This window comes from Salmo salar, chromosome ssa02 (genome assembly GCF_905237065.1).
Source record: "Salmo salar chromosome ssa02, Ssal_v3.1, whole genome shotgun sequence".
Classification (NCBI taxonomy): Eukaryota; Metazoa; Chordata; class Actinopteri; order Salmoniformes; family Salmonidae; genus Salmo; species Salmo salar.
Window position 1 is genome coordinate 44,109,686 of NC_059443.1, and position 24,589 is coordinate 44,134,274.

Consider the following 24,589-nt stretch of genomic DNA (forward strand, 5'->3'; position numbering starts at 1 on the left):
ACAAAGTGAAAACACGTTTAGAAATGTTAGTAAATTTAAAAATAACAGAAATACCTTATTTACATAAGTATTCAGACCCTTCGCTATGAGACTTGAAATTGAGCTCAGGTGCATCCTCTTTCCATTGATCATCCTTGATGTTTCTACAACTTGATTGGAGTCCACCTGTGGTAAATTCAATTGATTGAACATGATTTGGAAAGGCACACACCTGTCAATTAAAGGTTCACAGTTGACAGTGCATGTCAGAGCAAAAACCATGCCAATTGTCCATAGTGCTCTGAGACATGATTGTGTTGAGGTACAGATCTGGGAAGGGTACCAAAAAATGCCAGGGAGGTGATCCAGAACCCAATGGACACTCTGACAGAGCTCTAGAGTTCCTCTGTGGAGATGGGAGAATCTTCCAGAAGGACAACCATCTCTGCAGCACTCCACCAATCAGGCCTTTATGGTAGAGTGCCCAGATAGATGGACGCCACTCCTCAGTAAAAGGCGCATGACAGCCCTCTTGGAGTTTGCCAAAAGGCACCTAAAGACTCTCAGACCATGAGAAACAAGATTCTCTGGTCTGATGAAACCAATATTGAACTCTTTGGCCTGAATGCCAAGCGTCATGTCTGGAGGAAAGCTGGCACCATCTCTATGGTGAAGTATGGTGGTGGCAGCATCATGCTTTGGGGATGTTTTTCAGCGGCAGGAACTGGGAGACTAGTCAGGATCTAGGCAAAGATGAACGTAGCAAAGTACAGAGATATCCTTGATGAAAACCTGCTCCAGAGCGCTCAGGACCTCAGACTGGGGCGACGGTTCACCTTCCAACAGGACAACGACCCTAAGCACACAGCCATGCAACACTTTTTTTGTTGATCATATCCATCGATATCACTCTCAAATAAATAGAATAGGGGCAAACGTTTGGGGTAACAGCATTCTAAGTCCTGCGACCCCCCCCCCCCCCCCAGTGCATATGACAAAATCAATAGTACAAACCCAAAGATTTTGATCTGTTTTAAACAATTGATTTTGTGTCACTGTGTTGACTATAGACATTCTGAGGTAAAAATTATGTGAGCTGCTCTGACAGCTGGTGCTTAAAAGCTTTGCATAGGTGCTTTGTTGCGTTTTTTTATGGGACTGTAAAATAACGTTAACTGGTTACCATTCTTTTAAAATACCGGTTCTGTTCCAGAACAGTATAGATCACTTTCGTTTCCGGTTCTGATTCTGTTCCTTGAAACATTTTATTTTGCGGTTTTCGGTTCTTTTCCCTGAACCGGTTCCAACCCCTGGTAGTAATACATACTGTCCACATCATGGAAACTCAAAGATTTTTTTAATAATCATGTATTTCTCACAAGTTTAACCATTTAGATGTAAAAAATGCTCCTTAGCACAATTTAACCTGGCACTCTAGACTATAGTGTCCATAGGGTCTGTGCAGCAGGCTGAATGTTTGACGTCTTACTACTAATGGATAGCTACTACTATTACTACCTACCTAAAATTAGCAAAAGAGAGATGTTTTTCAAAGCATGCGTGTTGACACTGAAGGAGAGTGCATTGTTATGCAAGTTTTCCAGAGTTTACTTTAGCTTGCTTTCTAGGTAGGTTTTTAGATAACTAGCTAATGAGCTTTGTTTTAACCGTATATACAGTGCCTTCAGAAAGTATTCACACCCCTTGACTTTTTTCACATTTTGATGTATTACAGCCTGAATTTAGAATTCACTGGCATGCATACAATGCCCCATAGTGTTAAAGTGGAATTATGTTTTTCGTTATTATTATTATTTTAACAAATCAATAAAATTAACTGAAATGTCTTGAGTCAGTAAGTGTTCAACCCCTTTGTTATGGCTAGCCTAAATAAGTTCAGGAGTAAAAATGTGCTTAACAAGTCACATAATAAGTTACATGGACTCACTCTGTGTGCAATAATAGTGTTTAACATGATTTTTGAATGACTACCTCATCTCTGTACCCCACATATACAATTATCTTACAGATTCAACCAAAGTCCAGGGAGGTTTCCCAATGCCTCGCAAAGAACGGCACCTATTGATTGATGGGTAAAAAGAGAAAAAAGCAGACATTGAATATCCTTTGAGCATGGTGAAGTTATTAATTACACTTCTGAATCATGTATCAATACACCAAGTCACTACAAAGACACAGGCATCCTTCCTAACTCAGTTCATGGAGAGAAAGGAAACCGCTCATCATGAGGCAAGTGGTGACTTTTTAAAACAGAGTTTAATGGCTGTGATATGAGTACACTGAGGATGGATCAACAACATTGTAATTACTCCACAATACTAAGCTAATTGACAGAGTGAAAAGAAGGAAGCCTGTACAGAATAAAATTATTCCAAAACATGCATCCTGTTTTCAACAAAAAATGTGGCAAAACAATTCACTTCTTGTCCTGAATACAAAGTGTTATGTTTGAGGCAAATCCAATACACCAGATTACTGAGTATCACTCCCCATACTTTCAAGCATAGTGGTGGCTGCATCATGTTATGGGTGTAATCGTTAAGGATAAAAAAGAAACGGAATGGAGCTAAAGCACAAGCAAAATCTAAGGCCAAATATGTGACCGACCGCCTCGACTCGGTCTTATGTGGCAAAATTTGAAAATGTGTTTTTTTACATTGACGAAAAGTAGAGACTCAGACCTAGAAAATGGTATATCATACACTGCAGTTGAGGAACAATGGGAAAGTAATTCTGCTTTGAAAGTTGATACACTTGTAACCCCACTTTTGAGGAAATGGTCCTTGAATGTTTTGGTACACCTTCTGGCGAGCTCTTCTTTGTCTACACCCATTCAGCATCGTTCACACCCTCTTAAGCCTGAGCCTTAGATTCACATGTGAGGCCATGTGGTAAACACACGCAATATCACATAAAATCAGAGTTTATTTGTCACATGCACAGGATACAGAAGGTGTAAATGGTACAGTGAAGTGGTTACTTGCATAGTAGTAATATCAAAAACAGAATGTTTCCAGATAAAAACACTTTATGAATATGTTATCATTATTAGGTTATGCTTACCTGACACACTTGTCTAAATTGATGGGTCATGTGAAGGAAATGCTAAAACCACCCCCCCCAGCCACATCTAGCTAAGTGGAGGGGTCACTATTGTCTAGACATGTACACATGTTCATGAAATACAATAGATGGCCGTAATCATCCCCAGACACACCTGGCTAACTTGATGAGTCATGTAATAATCCGGCTGAAGTGGAGTCTTTTGTTTAGACATGTAGGTAGGTAGCTAGGTAGCTAGCTACCATATTGCCAACTCATACTACTACTACCAATACAAACATTGTCATAGCTGTAGTATGAATCTGCAGTTAGCTAAAGCTAACAAAGTAGGTTCAATGTTAGCTAGCTAACATTAGGCTATAACTAGCGATGCAAATGGATTTCTGATTTTAATAATATTACTACACAGATCATAAACGTAACTTTAGCTATCGAGCCAGTAAGCTAACGTTTGCTAGCTGCTGTAACTAACAGTACGCTTTAACTTGCAATAAAAACGACTTTCTTACAAAATTTGAAACTTATCTGAAAATGTAGCTAGACTCTTAACTGTATACATGGATGAACGCTTCACGGTAGACTGGAACCATTTAACTCAGTTTTGTTTGTAGCTACATCTTGGGTGTGTTCGTAAATTCATTATGGAGTGCCAGAGTGCGCTCTGTGCGTTTTTGTAAATTCAGAGCGTTTTCAGATTGTCCGTTCGTAAATTGAGGGTTTCGCTCTTGGAGGGTTCAGTAGGGTTGGTCCGAGCATTCTGTCCTCACAACGGCAGTCAAGCACCCAAGCTAACATTGGCTACTTCCGGACACAAATGAGAGAGAATCTCACTCTGACCATTTTACTCGCCCTAGCAGACCTGGTTAGGGTGTTTTCATGTTATCCAGAGCGTCGGTGACTGTAACTGTGCTGCTGGCAACAATTCAATTGTTGTTTTTTTTAGGAAGGTTTACTTACTCCGGCAATATTCAACAGGTGTTGAGCGTTTGTAAATTCAGCAGTTATTCTGTCGAAGTACATAGCCAGAGTGACTTTACAAGCACACCCCTTGTCTGGCCAGCGTTGTCAAGTCACTCCGGTTCACACTGACCGTGGCGTGTGCAGAAAGTAGCCCATCACTTTTTCTAACTGATCTGTCGATGCGCCTGCTAAATTGGGGTCATCAATGATGTTGAGAAAAGCAGCAAAACTTTTGTAGTTCTCGATGGCTGTTATATCTTTAAAAAACGGCGCGGTAGAAAGAACTGTCATCACATACTGAACAGCTCACGTTATAGACAGACGCATGCTACATGGCAGACCAATCCAAACTCCTCTCCTGGCATGTCCAGCCCATCTATTATCTCAGACAAAGTAATTGTACAATCCAGGTGTGCAAAGCTTTAGAGACTTACCCAGAAAGACTCACAGCTGTAATTGCTGCCAAATGTAATTCTAACATGTATTGACTCAGGGGGTTGAATACTTATGTAATCAAGATATATTAGTTTTTATTTTTCATCATTATTTTACAAATGATTTTTACATTTTTTGTGTAGATCATTGACAAAAAATGACAAATCCATTTTAATTCCACACAAGAAAATGTGGAAAAAGGGGTGTGAATACTTTCTGAAGGCACTGTATGTCAGGAACAAGTAGGTAGCCCAGATTTTAGAGAGGTGGACCAGGAACCAGAAAAAGCGTGCACTGAACTGCCTACTCGAGTAGAGGGCTGCTGGTTCAGGATCATTACCATCCACTACCGTTGTGCTATTTAACAAGTTAACCCAATTGCTCCAGGGGCTGATAGTGTGCTTCTCTCTCGCTCTCTCGCTGTCTCTTTCTCTCACTCGTTGTGTGTGTGTGTGTGTGTGTGTTCTACTTCAATTCAATATGATGTTATATGAAAGCATGTCATTTTTATATTGCCTGAATCCTGAGAAATGTTTTGATAATTGTGTTCACAGAAATGAGAGACAAGCTGCGGAAGTGGAGGGAGGATAACCACAGAAACAGTGAGCAAATCGTGGATGTTGGCGAAGAATTGATAAATGAGCATGCGTCCAAACTTGGAGATGACAGTAAGTACATATATATTAAATCAAGATTCACATCAGACCAATTTCTAGTGCTGCTGTAGTAGGCAGAATCTGTTTGTACACAATGATCCACAACACTAGCCACCCATCACAAGATGTTTGGGAGACAAGGACTTGATTTGTCAATTTGGTTTCGTTCTTGATTTATTTTATTAGTTGTAGAAAAAGTAGCATTACAATATGAAGGATGTGAACTTTGATGTAGCCTAGACATATAGGTGATGGAGGTGTATAGTGTTTTCAGGAATCAAAGATACACACAAAGCCAATATTTACAGTTGGGCAGCATGTTCAATTTTGACTACATTTAGTGGCAGAAGGGGAAATTAATTAATATACTGTATTCTCAGTCTGGCAGAAAACATGCAAATACTACAATCTAGATTTAATATTGACTGCTATGGTTTGTAGTTTCTCTGCAACATGATTGCTAGAACAGGTTGTACAGTAGGCCTATGACTGATTTGGTCTTGTCACAGTTCTCTGTTCATGAAAGCAAGGATCAATCTCTTAGAAAATGACTGGTTCTCCAATTATGAATTAATTCAGTGTGGAATCAAGGAGTACTGACTTCCTTTGTACAGGCATAGAATAACAGGGAACCAACCTGCGCTCATAAGGATACTGCTGGAGATATGATTAGTCCTGTGTTATGCTGCAAAGACATTGTATACATGTAGTCCTGTTACTTAGAAAGAGAGCGACCACACATTTGTTAACACCTTCTTGCTCAGTTTACACCTTTTTCACTCGTAGTCCAATGGGAGACTGTCCACTCAAGCGGTCATATAATGTATGTGTAGTTTTTTTATTGGTCAAAAAAGAGTCACAACATTTAACAAGGCACGCCTGTTATTTCAAATGCATTCCAGGTGAAGCTGGTTGACAGAATGCCAAGAGTATGCAAAGCTGTCATCAAGGCAAAGGGTGGCTAATCTAAACTATATAATATATTTTGATTTGTTTAATACTTTTTTGGTTACTACATGATTTTGGTTACTACATGATTCCATTTCATAGTTTTGATGTCTTCACTATTATTCTACAATGTCGAAAATACGAAAAATAAAGAAAAACCTTGAATGAGTAGGTGTGTCCAAACTATTGACTGGTACTATATACATACATACATACATACATACATACATACATACATACATACATACATAGTGCCTTTGGAAAGTATTCAGAACCCTTGACTATTTCCATTTTGTTTTACCTTATCAATCTGCATGCAATACCACATAATGACAAAGGAAAAAGTTTTTTCAAATGATTTGCTTATTTATTAAAAATAAAAAACTGAAATACCAAATTTACATAAGTATTCAGACCCTTCACTCATTACTTTGTTGAAGCACCTTACAGCATTAAGTCTTCTTGGTTATGACGCTACAAGCTTGCCACACCTGTATTTTTTGAGTTTCTCCCATTCTTCTCTGCAGATCCTCTCAAGCTCTGTCAGGTCTCTCCAGAAATGCTCTGGCTGGGCCACTCAAGGACATTCAGAGACTTGTCCCGAAGCCACTCGTGCATTGTCTTGGCTGTGTTCTTAGGATCGTTGTCCTGTTGGAAGGTGAACCTTCGCCCCAGTCTGAGGTCCTGAGTGCTCTGGAGCAGGTTTTCATCAAGGATCTCTCTGTACTTAGCTCCGTTCATCTTTCCCTCAATCCTGACTAGTCCCTGCCAGGTTTCCTCCAGACGTGATGCTTGGCATTCAGGCCAAAGACTTCAATCTTGGTTTCATCAGACCAGAGAATCTTGTTTCTTATGGTCTGAGAGTCTTTAAGTGCCTTTTGGCAAACTCCAAGCGAGCTGTCGTGCCTTTTACTGAGGACTGGCTTCTGTCTGGCCACAACCATAAAGGTCTGATTGGTGGAATGCTGCAGAGATGGTTGACCTTTTGCAAATTTCTCCCATCTCCACAGAGGTACTCTGGCGCTCTGTCAGAGAGACCGGCCATGGGTGGGCCTTGGAGGGCATAGGCCCACCCACTTGGCAGCCAGGCCCACCCACTGGGGAGCCAGGCCCAGCCAATCAGCATGACATTTTCCCCACAAAAGGGCTTCATTACAGACAGAAATACTCCTCAGCAACCCCACCCCCCTTCAGACGATCCTGCAGGTAAATACGTGGGATGTTGAGGTCATGGACTGGCGTGGTTACACGCCAAATTTTCTAAAACAACTTTGGAGGCAGTTTATGGTAGAGAATTGAACATTCAATACTGTGGCAACAGCTCATATGGAAATTCTTGCAGTCAGCATGCCAATTTCAAGCTCCCTCAAAATGTGAGTCATCTGTAGTTGTCACAAAACTGCACATTTTACAGTGACCTTTTATTTTCCCCAAGCACAAGGTGCACCTGTGTAATGATCTTGCTGTTGAATCAGCTTCTTGATATGCCACACCTGTCAGGGGGGTGGATTATCTTGGCAATGGAGAAATGTTTACTAACAGGGATATAAACAAATTTGAAGAAATAAGCTTTTGTGTGTATGGAACATTTCTGGGATCTTTTATTTCAGCTCATGAAACAACTTTACATGTTTTGTGTATATTTTTGTTCAGTATATTTATCAGTCTAATGGCTTAGGGGTAGAAGCTGTTCAGGGTCCTGTTGGTTCCAGACTTGGTGCATCAGTTCTTCTTGCTGTGCAGTAACATAGAATCTCTGGAATCTTGGACAATTTTTGGGCCTTCCAATAACACCACCTGGTATAGATGTCCTGGATGGCAGTGAGCTCGGTTCCAGTGATGTACTGGGTCATAACCACTACCCTCTGTACTGCCTTGCGATCGGATGACAAGCAGTTGCCATACCAAGCTGTGATGCAGCCAGTCAAGATGCTCTCAATGGTGCAGCTTTAGAACTTTATGAATATCTTTTCAGCCTCCTGAGGGGGAAGAGACGTAGTCCTGCCCTCTTCACGACTGTGTTGGTTTGTGTGGACCGTGATAGATCCTTAGTGATGTGGACACAGAGGAACTTAAAGCTCTCGACCCGCTCCACTACCATCGATGTGAATGGTGGTGTGCTCAGCCCTCCATTTCCTGTAGTCCATGATCAGCTCCTTTGTCTTGTGGACATTAAGGGAGAGGTTTTTGTCCTGGCACCACACTGCCAGGTTTCTGACCTCCTCCTTATAGGCTGTCTCGTCGTCGGTGATCAGGCCTGCCACTGTTTTCATCAGCAAACTTAACGACGGTGTTGGAGTCGTGCACATCTTCTTGTATCTCTTTTTGGAGCAGTGGTAACGTGTCTGGCTCTGGCACTTTGGGTGCCTAGTCCTCGCCTCAGAAACCTTACACTGCCCCCCCCCAAAAAACCCCCACCACAATATTGATACATTTCTCATGTAATTTGATCGATTTGTTTGTCAAAAATCTATTTGTGGGCCAGAAAAGGGGCAGTTAGGGCCTCAATACAGTGCCTTCAGAAAGTATTCATACCCCTTGACTTCTTCCACATTGTTTTATAGTCTGAATTTAAAATAGATTAAATTGAGATTTTTGGTCACTGGCCTACACACAATAACCCATAATGTCAAAATGGAATTATGTTTTTCAAAATGTTTACAAATAAAAATGTGAAGGTTGAAATGTCTTGAGTCTATAAGTATTCAACCCCTTTGCTATGGCAAGCCTAAATAAGTTCAGGAATACAAGTTTCCAAGATGGCGTGGCAGTTCAGACGTCTTTGTCTTGTCATGTCCCGTGTATATATCTTTTTTTCCCCTTCGTATATATTTCATATATATTTTTCATATTTTTAACCTCAGTTTCAACATACTCTCCTGCAACCCGCCTCGCCCAATGTGGTATGGATCTGCTATTTTCTATACTTTAGAACCGGAACCCCCAACAGAAGCTAGCCAGCTACAAGCTAGTAGTCAGTTAGCCATTGCTAGCGGTCATCAGCTAACCTTAGCCCGGTCAACTCCTGCCAGTCTGCACAGCGGGATTCAACCCAGAGTATACCGGACTGCTTTTTCTCCACATCTCCGGTTTCCTACCGCAAGCTCTGAACCTTTTCACCTGGATCATCGCAGCTAGCTAGCTGCTATCCGAGTGGCTACTCCCTGGCTAACGTCTTTGTCCTGAAGCAAGCACCAGTGAGCCTGGAACTAGCCTCATGCTAGGCCCATCTCCCGGCTAGCTGAAGAGGTACATCAGCCACTCCTTGGGCTACAATACATATTTTGCCAATTGGCCTGGACCCCTTTTACTGCTGACACGGAGCCCCGCCGATTCCATCACGACTGGTCTACCGACGTAATCCGGCCGAGGGGTTTCAACAGGCTCCTCCGTCGCGACATCCCCTGAAGGCCTATCCGCTAGTCTGCTATCCGCGGCCCGCTAGTTGTAGCGAGCATATCGGACTGTTAGCTGAAGCAATTTTCTTGGGCTACAATACCTATTTTGGCAATTAGCCTGGATCCTTTTACTGCCTGCAGCCCTGCCGATCCAACATGTCTGGTCTGCTGACGTAACCGTCCGAGGGGGCTACAACAGACTTCTTCCGTCGCGACGTCCCCCTAAGGCCCTTCTGCTAGCCCCGGCCTGCTAGCTGTCTGAATCGCCGTGTCTCCAGCTCGCCTAGCTTCCCACTGGTCTCTATGATCACTCGGCTACGCATGCCTCTCCCTAATGTCAATATGTCTTGTCCATTGCTGTTTTGGTTAGTGATTATTGTCTTTTTTCACTGTAGAGCCTCCAGCCCTGCTCAATATGCCTTAGCTAGCCCTTTTTGTTTCACCTCTCACATGTGGTGACCTCACCTGGTGTAAATGATGTCTCTAGAGACAAAACCTCTCTCATCGTCACTCAATGCCTAGTTTTACCTCCACTGTATTCACATCCTACTATACCCTTGTTTGTACATTATGCCTTGAATCTATTCTTCCGTGCCCAGAAACCTGCTCCTTTTACTCTCTGTTCCGAACGCACGAGACAACCAGTTCTTTTAGCCTTTAGCCGTACCCTTATTCTACTTCTCCTCTGTTCCTCTGGTGATGTAGAGTTTAACCCAGGCCCTGTGTCCCCAGGCGCTCTCATTTGTTGACTTTTGTAACTGTAAAATCCTTGGTTTTATGCATGTTAACATTAGAAACCTCCTCCCAAAGTTTGTTTTACTCACTGCTTTAGCACACTTTGCCAACCCGGATGTCCTAGCCGTGTCTGAATCCTGGTTTAGGAAGGCCACCAAAAATCCAGAAATGTCCATCCCTAACTATAACATTTTCCGAAAAGATAGAACTGCCAAAGGGGGCGGAGTTGCAATCTACTGCAGATAGAGCCTGCAGAGTTCTGTCATACTATCCAGGTCTGTGCCCAAACAATTCGAGCTTCTACTTCTAAAAATCCACCTTTCCAGAAATGAGTCTCTCACCGTTGCCACTTGTTATAGACTACCTTCTGCGCCCAGCTCTGCACTGGACACCATATTGCCCCCCCATCCATCTTCAGAGCTCGTACTATTAGGTGACCTAAACTGGGACATGCTTAACACCCCGGCCGTTCTACTATCTAAGCTAGATGCCCTCAATCTCACACAAATTATCAATGAACCTTCCAGGTACAACCCCAAATCTCTAAACATGGGCACCCTCATAGATCTCATCCTGACCAACCTGCCCTCTAAATACACCTCTGCTGTCTTCAAGCAGGATCTCAGCGATCACTGCCTCATTGCCTGTGTCTGTAATGGGTCTGTGGTCAAACGACCACCCCTCATTACTGTCAAACGCTCCCTAAAACACTTCAGCGAGCAGGCCTTTCTAATCGACCTGGCCTGGGTATCCTGGAATGATATTGACCTCATTCCGTCAGTAGAGGATGCCTGGTTATTCTTTAAAAGTGCTTTCCTCACCATCATAAATAAACATGCCCCTTTCAAAAAATGTAGAACTAGGAACAGATATAGCCCTTGGTTCACTCCAGACATGACTGCCCTTGACCAGCACAAAACATCCTGTGGCGTACTGCATTAGCATTGAATAGCCCCCGCGATATGCAACTTTTCAGGGAAGTTAGGAACCAATATACACAGACAGGAAAGCAAAGGCTAGCTTTTTCAAACAGAAATTTGCATCCTGTAGCACAAACTCTAAAAAGTTCTGGGACACTGTAATGTCCATGGTGAATAAGAGAACCTCGTCCCAGCTGCCCACTGCACTGAGGCTAGGAAACACTGTCACCACCGATAAATCCATGATAATTGAGAATTTAAATGAGCAGTTTTCCACAGCTGGCCATGCTTTCCACCTGGCTACCCCTACCCCAGTCAACAGCCCGGCACCCCCCACAGCAACCTCCCCCATTTCTCCTTCACCCAAATCCAGATAACTGATGTTCTGAAAGAGTTGCAAAATCTGGACCCCTACAAATCAGCTGGGCTAGACATTCTGGACCCTCTCTTCCTAAAATGATCCTCTGCAATTGTTGCAACCCTTATTACTAGCCTGTTCAACCTCTTTCGTATCGTCTGAGATCCCCAAAGATTGGAAAGCTGCCGTCGTCATCCCCCTCTTCAAAAGGGGAGACACTCTAGACCCAAACTGTTAGACCTATATCTATCCTATCCTGCCTTTCTAAGGTCTTCGAAAGCCAAGTTAACAAACAGATCACCGACCATTTCGAATCCCACCGTACCTTCTCCGCTATGCAATCTGGTTTTCGAGCTGGTCATGGGTGCACCTCAGCCACGCTCAAGGTCCTAAATGATATCGTAACCCCCATCGATAAAAGACAATACTGTGCAGCCGTATTCATCGACCTGGCCAAGGCTTTCGACTCTGTCAATCACCACATTCTTATCGGCAGACTCAACAGCCTTGGTTTCTCAAATGACTGTCTCGCCTGGTTCATCAACTACTTCTCAGACAGAGTTCAGTGTGTCAAATCGGAGGGCCTGTTTCCCGGACATCTGGCAGTCTCTATGGGGGTGCCACAGAGTTCAAATCTCGGTCCGACTCTTTTCTCTGTATACTCTTTTCTCTTGATGCTGGTGATTCTCTGATCCACCTCTACGCAGACGACACCATTCTGTATATACTTCGAGCCCTTCTTTGGACACTGTGTTAACTAACCTCCAGACGAGCTTCAATGCCATACAACTCTCCTTCCGTGGCCTCCAACTGCTCTTAAATGCAAGTAAAACTAAATGCATGCTCTTCAACCGATCGCTGCCCGCCCGTCCAGCATCACTACTCTGGATGGTTCTGACTTAGAATATGTGGACAATTACAAATACCTAGGTGTCTGGTTAGACTGTAAACTCTCCTTCCAGACTCACATTAAGCATCTCCAATCCAAAATTATATCTAGAATCGGCTTCCTATTTCACAACAAAGCATCCTTCACTCATGCTGCCGAACATACCCTCGTAAAACTGACCATCCTACCGATCCTTGACTTCGGCGATATCATTTACAAAATAGCCTCCAACACTCTACTCAGCAAATTGGATGCAGTTTATCACAGTGCCATCTGTTTTATCACCAAAGCCCCATATACTACCCACCACTGCGACCTGTACGCTCTCGTTGGCTGGCCCTCGCTTCATACTCGTTGCCAAACCCACTGGCTTCAGGTCATCTACAAGTCTCTGCTTGGTAAAGCCCCGCCTTATCTCAGCTCACTGGTCACCATAGCAGCACCCACTCGTAGCACTTGCTCCAGCAGGTATATTTCACTGGTTACCACCAAAGCCTATTCATCCTTTGGCTGCCTTTCCTTCCAGTTCTCTGCTGCCAATGACTGGAACGAATTGCAAAAATCACTGAAGCTGGAGACTCATATCTCCCTCACTAACTTTAAGCATCAGCTGTCAGAGCAGCTTACAGATCATTGCACTTGTACATAGCCCATCTGTAAGTAGCCCATCCAACTACCTCATCGCCATATTATTTTTTTCTCCTTTGGCACCCCAGTATCTCTACTTGCACATTCATCTTCTGCACATCTATCACTCCAGTGTTTAATTGCTAAGTTGTAATTGCTTTGCCACTACGGCCTATTTATTGCCGTGCCTCCGTAATCTTACCTCATTTGCACGCACTGTATATAGATTTTTTTCTATTGTGTTATTGACTGTACGTTTCTTTATTTGATGTGTAACTCTGTGTTGTTTGTGTCGCACTGCTTTGCTTTATCTTGGCCAGGTCGCAGTTGTAAATTACGACTTGTTCTCAACTGGCCTACCTGGTTAAATAATGGTTAAATATATATATATTTACAGAAAAGTATGTGAACCCTTTGGAATTACCTGGATTTCTGCATTAGATCAAATTTTATGACCAATTTATCTTCATTTAAGTCACAACAATAGACAAACACAGTCTACTTAAACTAATAACACACAAACAATTATACATTTTCATGTCTTTATTGAACACACCGTGTAAACATTCACAGTATAGGGTGAAAAAAGTATCTGAACCCTTAGATTTAATAACAGGCATGACCCTCCTTTGTCAGCAATAACCTTAACCAAACATTTTCTGTAGTTGCGGATCAGTCTTGCACAACGGTCTGGAGGAATTTTGGACCATTCCTCTTTACAAAACTGTTTCAGTTCAGCAATATTCTTGGGATGCCTGGTAGAGGTCGACCGATTATGATTTTTCAACGCCGATACCAATTTATTGGAGGACCCTAAAAAAAATCCGCTGCGGATTTTATTTTTTTTATTTTTATTTTTTGTAATAATGATAATTACAACAATACTGAATGAACACTTATTTTAACTTAATATAATACATCAATAAAATCAATTTGGCCTCAAATAAATAATGAAACATGTTCAATTTGGTTTAAATAATGCAAAAACAGTGTTGGAGAAGAAAGTAAAAGAGCAATATGTGCCATGTAAGAAAGCTAACGTTTAAGTGCCTTGCTCAGAACATGGGAACATATGAAAGCTGGTGGTTCCTTTTAACATGAGTCTTCAATATTCCCAGGTAAGAAGTTTTAGGTTGTAGTTATTATAGGAATTATAGGACTAGTTCTCTCTCTATACGATTTGTATTTCATATACCTTTAACTATTGGATGTTCTTATAGAGACTTAAGTATTGCCAGTGTAACAGTATAGCTTCCGTCCCTCTCCTCGCTCCTACCTGGGCTCGAACCAGGAACACATCGACAACAGCCACCCTCGAAGCAGCGTTACGCATGCAGAGCAAGGGGAACAACCACTCCCAAGTCTCAGAGCGAGTGACGTTTGAAACTCTATTAGCGCGCACCCGCTAACTAGCTAGCCATTTCACATCGGTTACACCAGCCTAATCTTGGGAGTTGACAGGCTTGAAGTCATAAAGAGCGCAATGCATTGCGAAGAGATGCTGGCAAAACGCACGAAAGTGCTGTATGAATGAAGGCTTACGAGCCTGCTGGTGCCTACCACCGCTCAGTCAGACTGCTCTATTAAATCATAGACTTTATTATATAATAAACACACAGAAATACGAGCCTTAGGTCATTAATATGGTCGAATCCGGAAACTATCATCTCGAAAACAAAACGTTTTTTTGTTTCGGTGAAATACGGAACCAGTCCGTATTTTATCTAACTGGTGGCATCCCTAAGCCTAAATATTCCTGTTACATTGCACAACCTTGTCATAATTACGTAAAATTCTGGCAAATTAGTTCGCAACGAGCCAGGCAATGAACGCAAGAGCAGTGATGCAATTTCATGTTAGCAGGCAATATTAACTAAATATGCAGGTTTAAAAAATATATACTTGTGTATTGATTTTAAAGGCATTGATTTTTATGGTTAGGTACATTGGTGCAACGGCAGTGCTTTTTTCGCAAATGCGCTTGTTAAATCATCACCCGTTTGTCGAAGTAGGCTATGATTCGATGAGAAATTAACAGGCACCGCAGGACATGTTAGATAAACTAGTAATATCATCAACCATGTGTAGTTAACTAGTGATTATGTTAAGATTGATAGTTTTTTTATAAGATAAGTTTAGTGCTAGCTAGCAACTTACCTTGGCTTCTTGCTGCCCTCGCGTGACAGGTAGTCAGCCTGCCATGCAGGCTCCTCGTGGAGTGCAATGTAAGGCAGGTGGTTAGAGCGTTGGACTAGTAACCAGAAGGTTGCAAAAACAAATCCCAGAATCCCCCCTGAACAAGGCAGTTAACCCCCGTTCCTAGGCCGTCATTGAAAATAAGAATGTGTTCTTAAAACCTGTTAAATAATATGGGAGGCAGTATTTTCACGGCCGGATGAAAAATGTACCCAAATTAAACGGCCTACTACTCGGGCCCAGAAACTAGAATATGCATATTATTAGTAGATTTGGATAGAAAACACTCTGAAGTTTCTAAAACTGTTTGAATGATGTCTGTGAGTATAACAGAACTCATGGCAGGCAAAAACCTGAGAAAAATCCAACCAGGAAGTGGGAAATCTGAGAATTGTAGTTCTTCTTTTGAATCCCTATCGAAACTACAGTGTCTGTGGGTTCACGTTGCACTTCCTAAGGCTTCCATTGGCTGTAAACAGCCTTCAGAAAGTTTTTTTCATCCTTCTCCTGTTACTGGACAGAAAATAGGAGCTTAGTCAATGAGTTGACTGCCAGAGGACAAAGGGCTTGGTGATGCGCGAGCCCGCGAGCGCGCCGTTCCTTCTTTTTCTCCTGGAATGAATACGCTATTTTTACATTAAAAATACCCTAAAGATTGATTGTCAACAACGTTTGACATGTTTCTACGAACGATAATGGAACTATTTGACTGTTCGTCTCTGGTGCTGCGCTCGCGCGTTATGCCTTTGGATAGTGATCTGAACGCATGAACAAAACGGAGGTATTTGGACATCATATGGATTATTTTGAACAAAAATAACATTTCTTGTGGAAGTAGCAGTCGTGGGAGTGCATTCTGACGAAGATCAGCAAAGGTAAGAGAATATTTATAATACTAATTCTGAGTTTGATTGACCCCAGAACTTGGTGGGTGTTTGTATAGCTTGCTTTGATGGCGAGCTATGTACTCAGAATATTGAAAAATGTGCTTTCTCTGTAAAGCTATTTTAAAATCTGACACAGCGGTTGCATCAAGGAGTAGTGTATCTATAATTCTTTAAATAATTATGTATTTTGTCAACGTTTATGATGAGTATTTTTGTAAATTGATGTGCTCATTCACCGGACGTTTTGGTGGGAATACATTTTCTGAACATCAAGCGCCAATGTAAAATGCTGTTTTTGGATATAAATATGAACTTTATCGAACAAAACATACATGTATTGTGTAACATGATGTCTTAGGAGTGTCATCTGATGAAGATCGTCAAAGGTTAGTGCTTCATTTAGCTGTATTTTGGGTTTTTATGACACATCTCCTTGCTTGGAAAATGGCTGTGTGGTTATTTTTGTCTATGTACTCTCCTAACATAATCTGTTTTGCTTTCGCTGTAAAGCCTTTTTGAAATCGGACAATGTGCTTACATTAAGGAGAAGTGTATCTTTAAAATGGTGTAAAATAGTCGTATGTTTGAGAAATTGAAATTATTCTATTTTTATGTTTTGTATTTCGCGCCCTGCTGTTCCATTGGATGTTGGCTCCGCTAGCGGAACGCCTGTCCTCAATAGGTTTTCTTAATCTGACTTGCCTAGTTAAATTAAGGTGTGTTAAAAAAAATATATAATAATAATAATAATAATAGGCAAATCGGTGGCCAAAAATACCGATTGTTATGAAAACTTGAAATCGGCCCTAATTAATCGGCCATTCCGATTAATCGGTCGACCTCTAATGCCTGGTGTGAACCACTCTCTTGAGGTCATGCCACAGCATCTCAAACGGGTTGAGGTCAGGACTCTGACTGGGCCACTCAAGAAGGCATATTTTCTTATTTTGAAGCCATTCTGTTGTTTTACTTCTGTTTTGTCGTTGTACTGTTGCATCACCCAACTTATGTTGAGCGTTAATTGGCGGACAGATAGCCTTTCATTCTCCTGCAAAATGTCTTGATAAACTTCGGAATTATTTTTTGGGTCGATGATTGCTAGCTGTCCAGGCCCTGAGGCAGCAAATCAGCCCCAAACCATGATGCTCCCTTCACCATACGTTACAGTTGGGATGAGGTTTTGATGTTGGTGTGCTATGCCTTTTTTTTTCTCCATACATAGTGTTGTGTTCCTTCCAAACAATTCTACTTTAGTTTCATCTGTCCACAGAATATTTTGCCAGTAGCGCTGTGGAACATCCAGGTGCTCTTTTGCGAACTTCAGATGTGCAGCAATGTTTTTGTTTTGGACAGCAGTGGCTTCTTCTGTGGTGTCCTCCCTTGAACATCATTCTTGTTTAGTGTTTTACGTATCGTAGACTTGTCAACAGAGATGTTAGCATGTTCCAGAGAATTCTGTAAGTCTTTTGCTGACACTAGGATTCTTCTTAACCTCATTGAGCATTCTGCGTTGTGCTCTTGCAGTCATCTTTGCAGGATGGTCACTTCTAGGGAGAGTAACAACAGTGCGGAACATTATCCATTTATAGACAATTTGTCTTACCATGGACTGATGAACATCAAGGCTTTTTGAGATACTTTTGTAACCCTTTCCAGCTTTATGCAAGTCAAAATTCTTAATCTTAGGTCTTCTGAGATCTCTTTTGTTCGAGGCATGGTTCACTTCAGGTAATGCTTCTTGTGAATAGCAAACTCAAATTGTGAGTTTTTATAGGGCAGGGCAGCTCTACCAATATCTCCAATCTCGTCTCATTGATTGGACTCCAGGTTAGCTGACTCGTGACTCCAATTAGCTTTTGGAGAAGTCATTAGCCTAGGGGTTCACATTATTTTCCCAACCTACACTGTGAATGTTTAAATTATGTGTTCAATATAAACAAGAAAAATACAATCATTTGTGTGTTATTAGTTTAAGCACAGTGTGTTTGTTAATTGTTTTGACTTAGATAACGATCGGATCAAATACTATGACCAATTTATGCATAAATCCGGGTAATTACAAAGGTTTCACATAATTTTTCTTGGCACTGTATGGATGCATGGACTCATTCTGTGTGCAATAATAGTGTTTAACATGATATTTAAAATAAAGTTAAGAAAAGGGAGGGCTAGAAATGTAATGTTTGGAAAAGATTTGGTGAAGTGGTAAGAGAATGATAGCAGTGCCAGCTATGTTGTGTTATGATTGTAAGAGTCACAAGACGGGACTTTAAATAGGCCTATGGCATGTCAAGAACTGCCTAGTGTTTAGATGTGTTGAATGGAAACTGAAATCTGGACACTGACTGTAGTATAACCTTTCACATATCCTTATTAATAACTCCTGCAGAATTAATCATTTCTTGCAGTAAAATGATACACCAAATGTAGGAAAAATTAGAACTTGGGAACAGGAGTGAGAAATATGATTTCTTTCTTTCTACATCTTGAGAGAATGCAATGCTCAGTTAGCACCTCTACAGATGATATGTCTTTATCATAAAAGCTGATAGTATTTCAACCACATAAAATATGCATCCAAGCTGAACTGAAATCTTATCAGAAACACCTTAGGTCATTTTCACAGCTTTATTTTTCCTTACAACCGGTCAAACTGATGTCATTTGGACATTTTGCGTTATTGTATTTTTTTTGCGTTATTGTATTTTCTCCCCAGTCCCTAAACGTCTTTGCTCCGCGAATGACAGAGAGAACGTTGAATGCTTCAATCTAGTTGACATCAGTATTCTATCATCTATTACATTATTCTGTTGAGCAAAGGTTTATTTAGTCTTCTAGGGCAACATATAATGACAAAAGAGAAGCTACATGTATATTATTATAGACAAGTTGACTAACAAATAGCCTACCAAAATTTCGGTAATTATAAGCAGAAACATATTGTCACGTAGAGTAGGCCAGAAGGCTAAACTGGAAAACCTAACCTCTATTAAAAAAAATAAAAAGATGGCAGAGCCGCAAAAGTTCTTCTGTGCAAAGGTGTTTATTTACATAGTGATTCCGGAACAAAAACAACAGTACTGCCATCAAACGAATACCTTATGGGACAGCTTAAAAACAATGCTGCCCCGCCCACAGCTCAATCCAAAATGCCTCTCCATGAACTGAAAGAGAGGCTCCTTTTGTAGGGGTAGCCCCTCCCCTCAGAACAATTAACACTAATTAATTAAGCAATTACCTATTCAACCTACAGTTTCCATTTATCTAAACATACCAAAATATATACATTGCAACACGTTTATGAAACAACATCACAATATAACATTTACAAAATTACATCACTACTGACAGTGTCTTTCAATATGCCCATTTACATTAATGAGCCATTCCGGACAGGCACTACAAAGTCAGCCCAATTCCCTTAGCTCGGGTCCTTATCCAGCATACCCGGAAGCTACAGAGATGGAGAGAAAGAGGAACAGAACAAACAACGCGCTCATCCATAACATCTAACTATAATAAATATTGCTTATATTAAATATGAACACTTGTCTGTTTATTTCTTTATACCATAACCGGTTACTGAAGTAAGTGTGAAATGTAGGTACTAAGATAGAGAAGCTAACTTGTGTGTCGACCCACATTGTTAACTTATCTGATAACGGAGCAGGGAGGAGTGATGAATGTGTGCGTGCGTTAAAGTACCAAATGCTGCCCGCGGCCAGTGACGGACTTCTACGTCACACATATCTAAATCAGGCAAACAAAATTCTGCACCCCCTGTCAAAAATTTGTTCTGCTGTCTTTGACTGTAGCCTACAGTGCATATGTCTATATTTGTGGGTTAGGGTTGGGTATGGACCTCAGATTTTAACTTTATCACATATAGTCGGGCGGTTGCGGATGGGTTATTGAACAAACAGCTGACCCGCGCACCACTACCCCACACACAGTTATCTGTAAGGTCCCTCAGTCAAGCAATGTATTTCAAACAGAGATTCAATCACAAAGACCAGGGAGGTTTTCCACTGCCTCCCAAAGAAGGGCACCTATTAATAGAAGGGTAAAACATTTTTAAGTAGACATTGATTATCCTTTTGAGCATGTTGAAGTTATTAATTAAACTTTGGATGGTGTATCAATACACCCAGTCACTACGAAAATACAGGCGTCCTTCTTAACTCAGTTGCCGGAGAGGAATTAAACCGCTCTGGGATTTTCACCATGAGGCCAATGGTGACTTTAAAACAGTTACAGAGTTTAATGGCTGTGATAGAAAACTGAGGATGGATCCACAACAGTGTAGTTACTCCACAATACTAACCTAATTGACAAAGTGAAAAAAAGGAAGCTTGTACAGAATAACAAATATTCCAAAACATGTATCCTGTTTGCAACAAGGCACTAAAGTAATACTGCAAAAAATCTGGCAAAGAAATAAACTTTATATCCTGAATACAAAGTGTTATGTTGGGGGCAAATACAATACAACACATTACTGAGTAACACTCTCCATATTTTCAAGCATAGTGGTGGCTGCATCACGTTATGGGAATGCTTGTAATCGTTAAGGCCTGGGGAGTTTTTCAGGAGAAAAAATTAACTGAATGGAGATAAGCACAGGCAAATTCCTAGATCAAAACCTGGCACAGTCTGCTTTCCACCAAACACTGGGAGATGAATTCACCTTTCAGCAGGATAATAACCTAAAACACTTGGCCAACTCTACACTGGAGTTGCTTACCAAGAGACAGTGAATGTTCCTGAGTGGCCGAGTTACAGTTTTGACTTAAACCTACTTGGAAATCTATGGCAAGATCTGAAAATGGTTGTCGAGCGATGATCAACAACCAATTTGACAGAGCTTGAAGATTTTTGAAAAGAATAATTAGCAAATTTTGAGAAATCCAGACATACTCTTAGCTGTAATCTCTGCCAAAGGTGCTTCTACAAAGTATTGCCACAGGGGTGTGAATACTTATGTAAATGAGAGAGTTCTGTATTTATTTTCAATAAATTTGCAAGAATTTCTAAACATATTTTCACTTTATCGTTATGGGGTATTGTGTGTAGATGGGTGAGAAAAAAAATCTATTTAATCCATTTTGAATTCAAGCAGTAACACAACAAAATGTGGAATAATTCAAGGGTTATGATTCATTTGTGAAGGCACTAGTGTAGCCTGAAGACGTTCTTTTTAATCCCAAATAATAAATTCCCACCTCAAAAGGCAAACCGTGTAGGCTAGTATCTTTTAAAGCTGGAATCCGTTTGGTGAAACTGCAAATAGTCACTTCAGACAATGTTGGAACAGAGGGGTATACTACAAAGCAGGATCAATAAATTAGCCAGCTATCTTTGATAGGCAACCAGAAATACCTAATTTCTCGATCATTAAAAAATATAATATTTAATATCGTTAGCTGGCTAACTTCTTGATCCTACTTTGTAGTATACCCCTCAGCAGAATATGTACTGCGATGTATTTATTTATTTGCAACGATGCGGGACGTTCCTCTCCTCCGTTTCATCAACAAAAACAATAACAAAGACGCTGGGTCGAACAGTGGTGTTTCACCTTGTGCGAATTCCAGCTTTAATGTGTCACAAGTTCTCAGAAGCTTAGGCCTATTCAGTATTTTTAGTAGGCTTACCAATGTGACTCAACTTTTGAATTGAATGATGCAGAAGCTTGGTAAGCCTTTTCTTGCTGAAAAAATGAACCGGTATGTGATTGTTGGTAGCGGTACACTCAGTTTTGCCTTTAGGTTATATAATAGTCTTCTCCTTTCTCACTAGGTAGTCTTGCTGAACGACTCTGTGGAAGTCTCTTTTCCTCGTAGTCATTATGATTCATAGTCTTTAAAGAGCAGGGTAAACACTTAACACGCCCCGGTTTTATTGAAACCAGTTCTTAAATTGGCTGTGAAACAAGATGGCAATTATCAAAACAAGAGTTGGAATCATAAAAAGGCAAGGAAAACTCCAGGCGTTTGTTTGTTTTGGCATATCAGTTTTCTTGTTGAGTTGGGTTTTATTGTTCTTTCTCAATTAACAGTTAGACAGCGTTTGGCAGAGGACGTCTGGCGTGCTTGTCAAAACAGACTTCTCTGACATTTAGCATTAAGACCATGAATTGGATCCATTGGCCAAGCCTATTATTAATCACTGTCTTTTACTGTTACAGTTGAATGATTGAATAAACACTTCAATAAACATTTCATCTTTATTTCTAAACCACTGGATGAAATGTATCTGGCTGTGTTGATAAGCCTTGTGAATATGCGTCACACCGTAACTGGTTAGAGTATCACAGCGAAATGAGGGGAAATGACATAATATTCTGTTGCCCTGGATAACAGCTGTGTAAGCTTTCTTTCTTTGTGCTTTTGGAAAGGGCTGCGTAGCGTTGTCTTTTGTATGGAGTTGTCCAATATCTCATGAAGCTTAGAACATTTTCTATGAAGAACAAACTCTTGGAATACCAGCAGAATTTGGTCTATATAGCCTTAACTTGGTCAATGGTCATTCACCATGATTGATCCTCTAAATGAAGTAGGTCTAATAGAGCCTTTTGTTGTTGTATTGAACTGTCCATCCAGTCCTTTAAATACATGGTTTTATTTCTATGCAGCATATATTGATGATTATTAATAATGAAAGTGTGAGGATGGGGAGAGAAATTATACTTGAAAGCAGGATTCCCCAAGATTCAAGGGCTAATGGAGCAGACATTATTTTAGGACTGAATGGTGTTACGAGTTTCTGGGTTGATAGGAAACCAATGCCACGATAGCAGGCAGACATTATTTTCCCTGTTCAAGATATTGTGATATGCAGGTGAAAAGTTTGAAGTGAATGCCCACAGTTGAAAAGAAGCATGCTAGGAGAGCAGATGGGGCCTAATCCCGATTCCTGTTGAGGCATCACTTAGGGCCATCTCCTGTCCTTCCTATGATCCAGTAGAACAAGAAGAAGGCACCTTGTGTTACAGTCAGAACTAATACTGTAATACCAGTCTATATGTCAATTGATCATGTTTTGATGTTCCACTTGACACTGTACTGGAATATTAAAACAGTGCTTTTTCTCTTTCTCTCCTGTGCCCAGTATGGATTATTTATGAGCAGGTGATGATAGCTGCGCTGGACTGCAGTCGGGATGATTTGGCTTGGGTAAGTGAACTACTGACAGCTGCCACACACACCCAACGACCTCAAAATCCATCTCTCACAGTCATTGCTACTTTGTCACCCCCGCTGCCAAATGTGAAAATATTTTTATTTGGCCAAAAATATTACCCCATCTGTCTGTACTTTGGGAAAACCATTTGCTGAGCAGTGTTGGAATAAGGGAGTGTAGAAAACTCACTATAGATGAACACAGTGTTAGTGTTAGCTGAAAACCTTTATGGAGTTTAACTCTCCCTTTCCTAGTTGATTCATCTGCCGTCCCAGAGTTAACTAATAGATATGTTACAGATTGGGTTACTTAAAGTGCCTTCAGAAAGTAGTCACACCCCTTGACTTTTTACACATTTTGTTGTTACAAGGTGGGATTAAAATGTATTTAATTGTCATGTTTTGTCGACGATCTACACAAAGTAATCTGTAAAGTCAACGGAAGAAATTTTTTACAATTTGTAAAAGAATTAGGAAAATAGAACATTAACATATCTTGATTATATCCACCTAAGTTAACCTGTTAGGGCTAGGGGGCAGCATTTGCACGTCTGGATAAAAAAAATGTACCCGATTTAATCTGGTTACTAATCCTACCCAGTAACTAGAATATGCATATACTTATTATATATGGATAGAAAACACTCTAAAGTTTCTAAAACTGTTTGAATGGTGTCTGTGAGTATAACAGAACTCATTTGCCAGGCAAAACCCTGAGACATTTTCTGACAGGAAGTGGATACCTGATGTGTTGTATTGACTTTAAACCTATCCCATTGAAAAACACAGGGGCTGAGGAATATTTTGGCACTTCCTATTGCTTCCACTAGATGTCACCAGCCTTTACAAAGTGTTTTGAGTCTTCTGGAGGGAGATCTGACCGAACAAGAGCCATGGAACGATGATGTCCCATTAGACACCTGGCGCGCGAGTTCATGTTGGGTACCCTCGTTCCAATACGTTATAAAAGAGAATGCATTCGTCCACCTTGAATATTATTCATGTTCTGGTTAAAAAGGCCCTAATGATTTATGCTATACAACGTTTGACATGTTTGAACGAACGGAAATATATTTTTTCCCCTCGTTCATGACGAGAAGTCCGGCTGGCTTAGATCATGTGCTAACAAGACAGAGATTTTTGGACATAAATGATGAGCTTTTTTGAACAAAACTACATTCGTTATGGACCTGTGATACCTGGAAGTGACATCTGATGAAGAGAATCAAAGGTAATGGATTATTTACATAGTATTTTCGATTTTAGATCTCCCCAACATGACGTCTAGTCTGTATCGCAACGCGTATTTTTCTGGGCGCAGTGCTCAGATTATTGC

At 40.9% G+C, this 24,589-nt stretch overlaps 1 protein-coding gene across 2 annotated transcripts in view; it reads left to right on the forward strand.

Annotated features, from left to right (window-relative positions):
* LOC106583752 (ER membrane protein complex subunit 2) overlaps positions 1-24,589 on the forward strand; it is a 70,420-nt gene that overhangs the window by 928 nt on the left and 44,903 nt on the right. For both annotated transcript variants that reach the window (XM_014168311.2, XM_045704666.1), the window contains exons 2-3: positions 5,013-5,126; positions 23,183-23,247. In XM_014168311.2, coding sequence (XP_014023786.1) covers positions 5,013-5,126; positions 23,183-23,247 — 179 coding nt within the window. The remainder of the gene's footprint in view (positions 1-5,012; positions 5,127-23,182; positions 23,248-24,589) is intronic.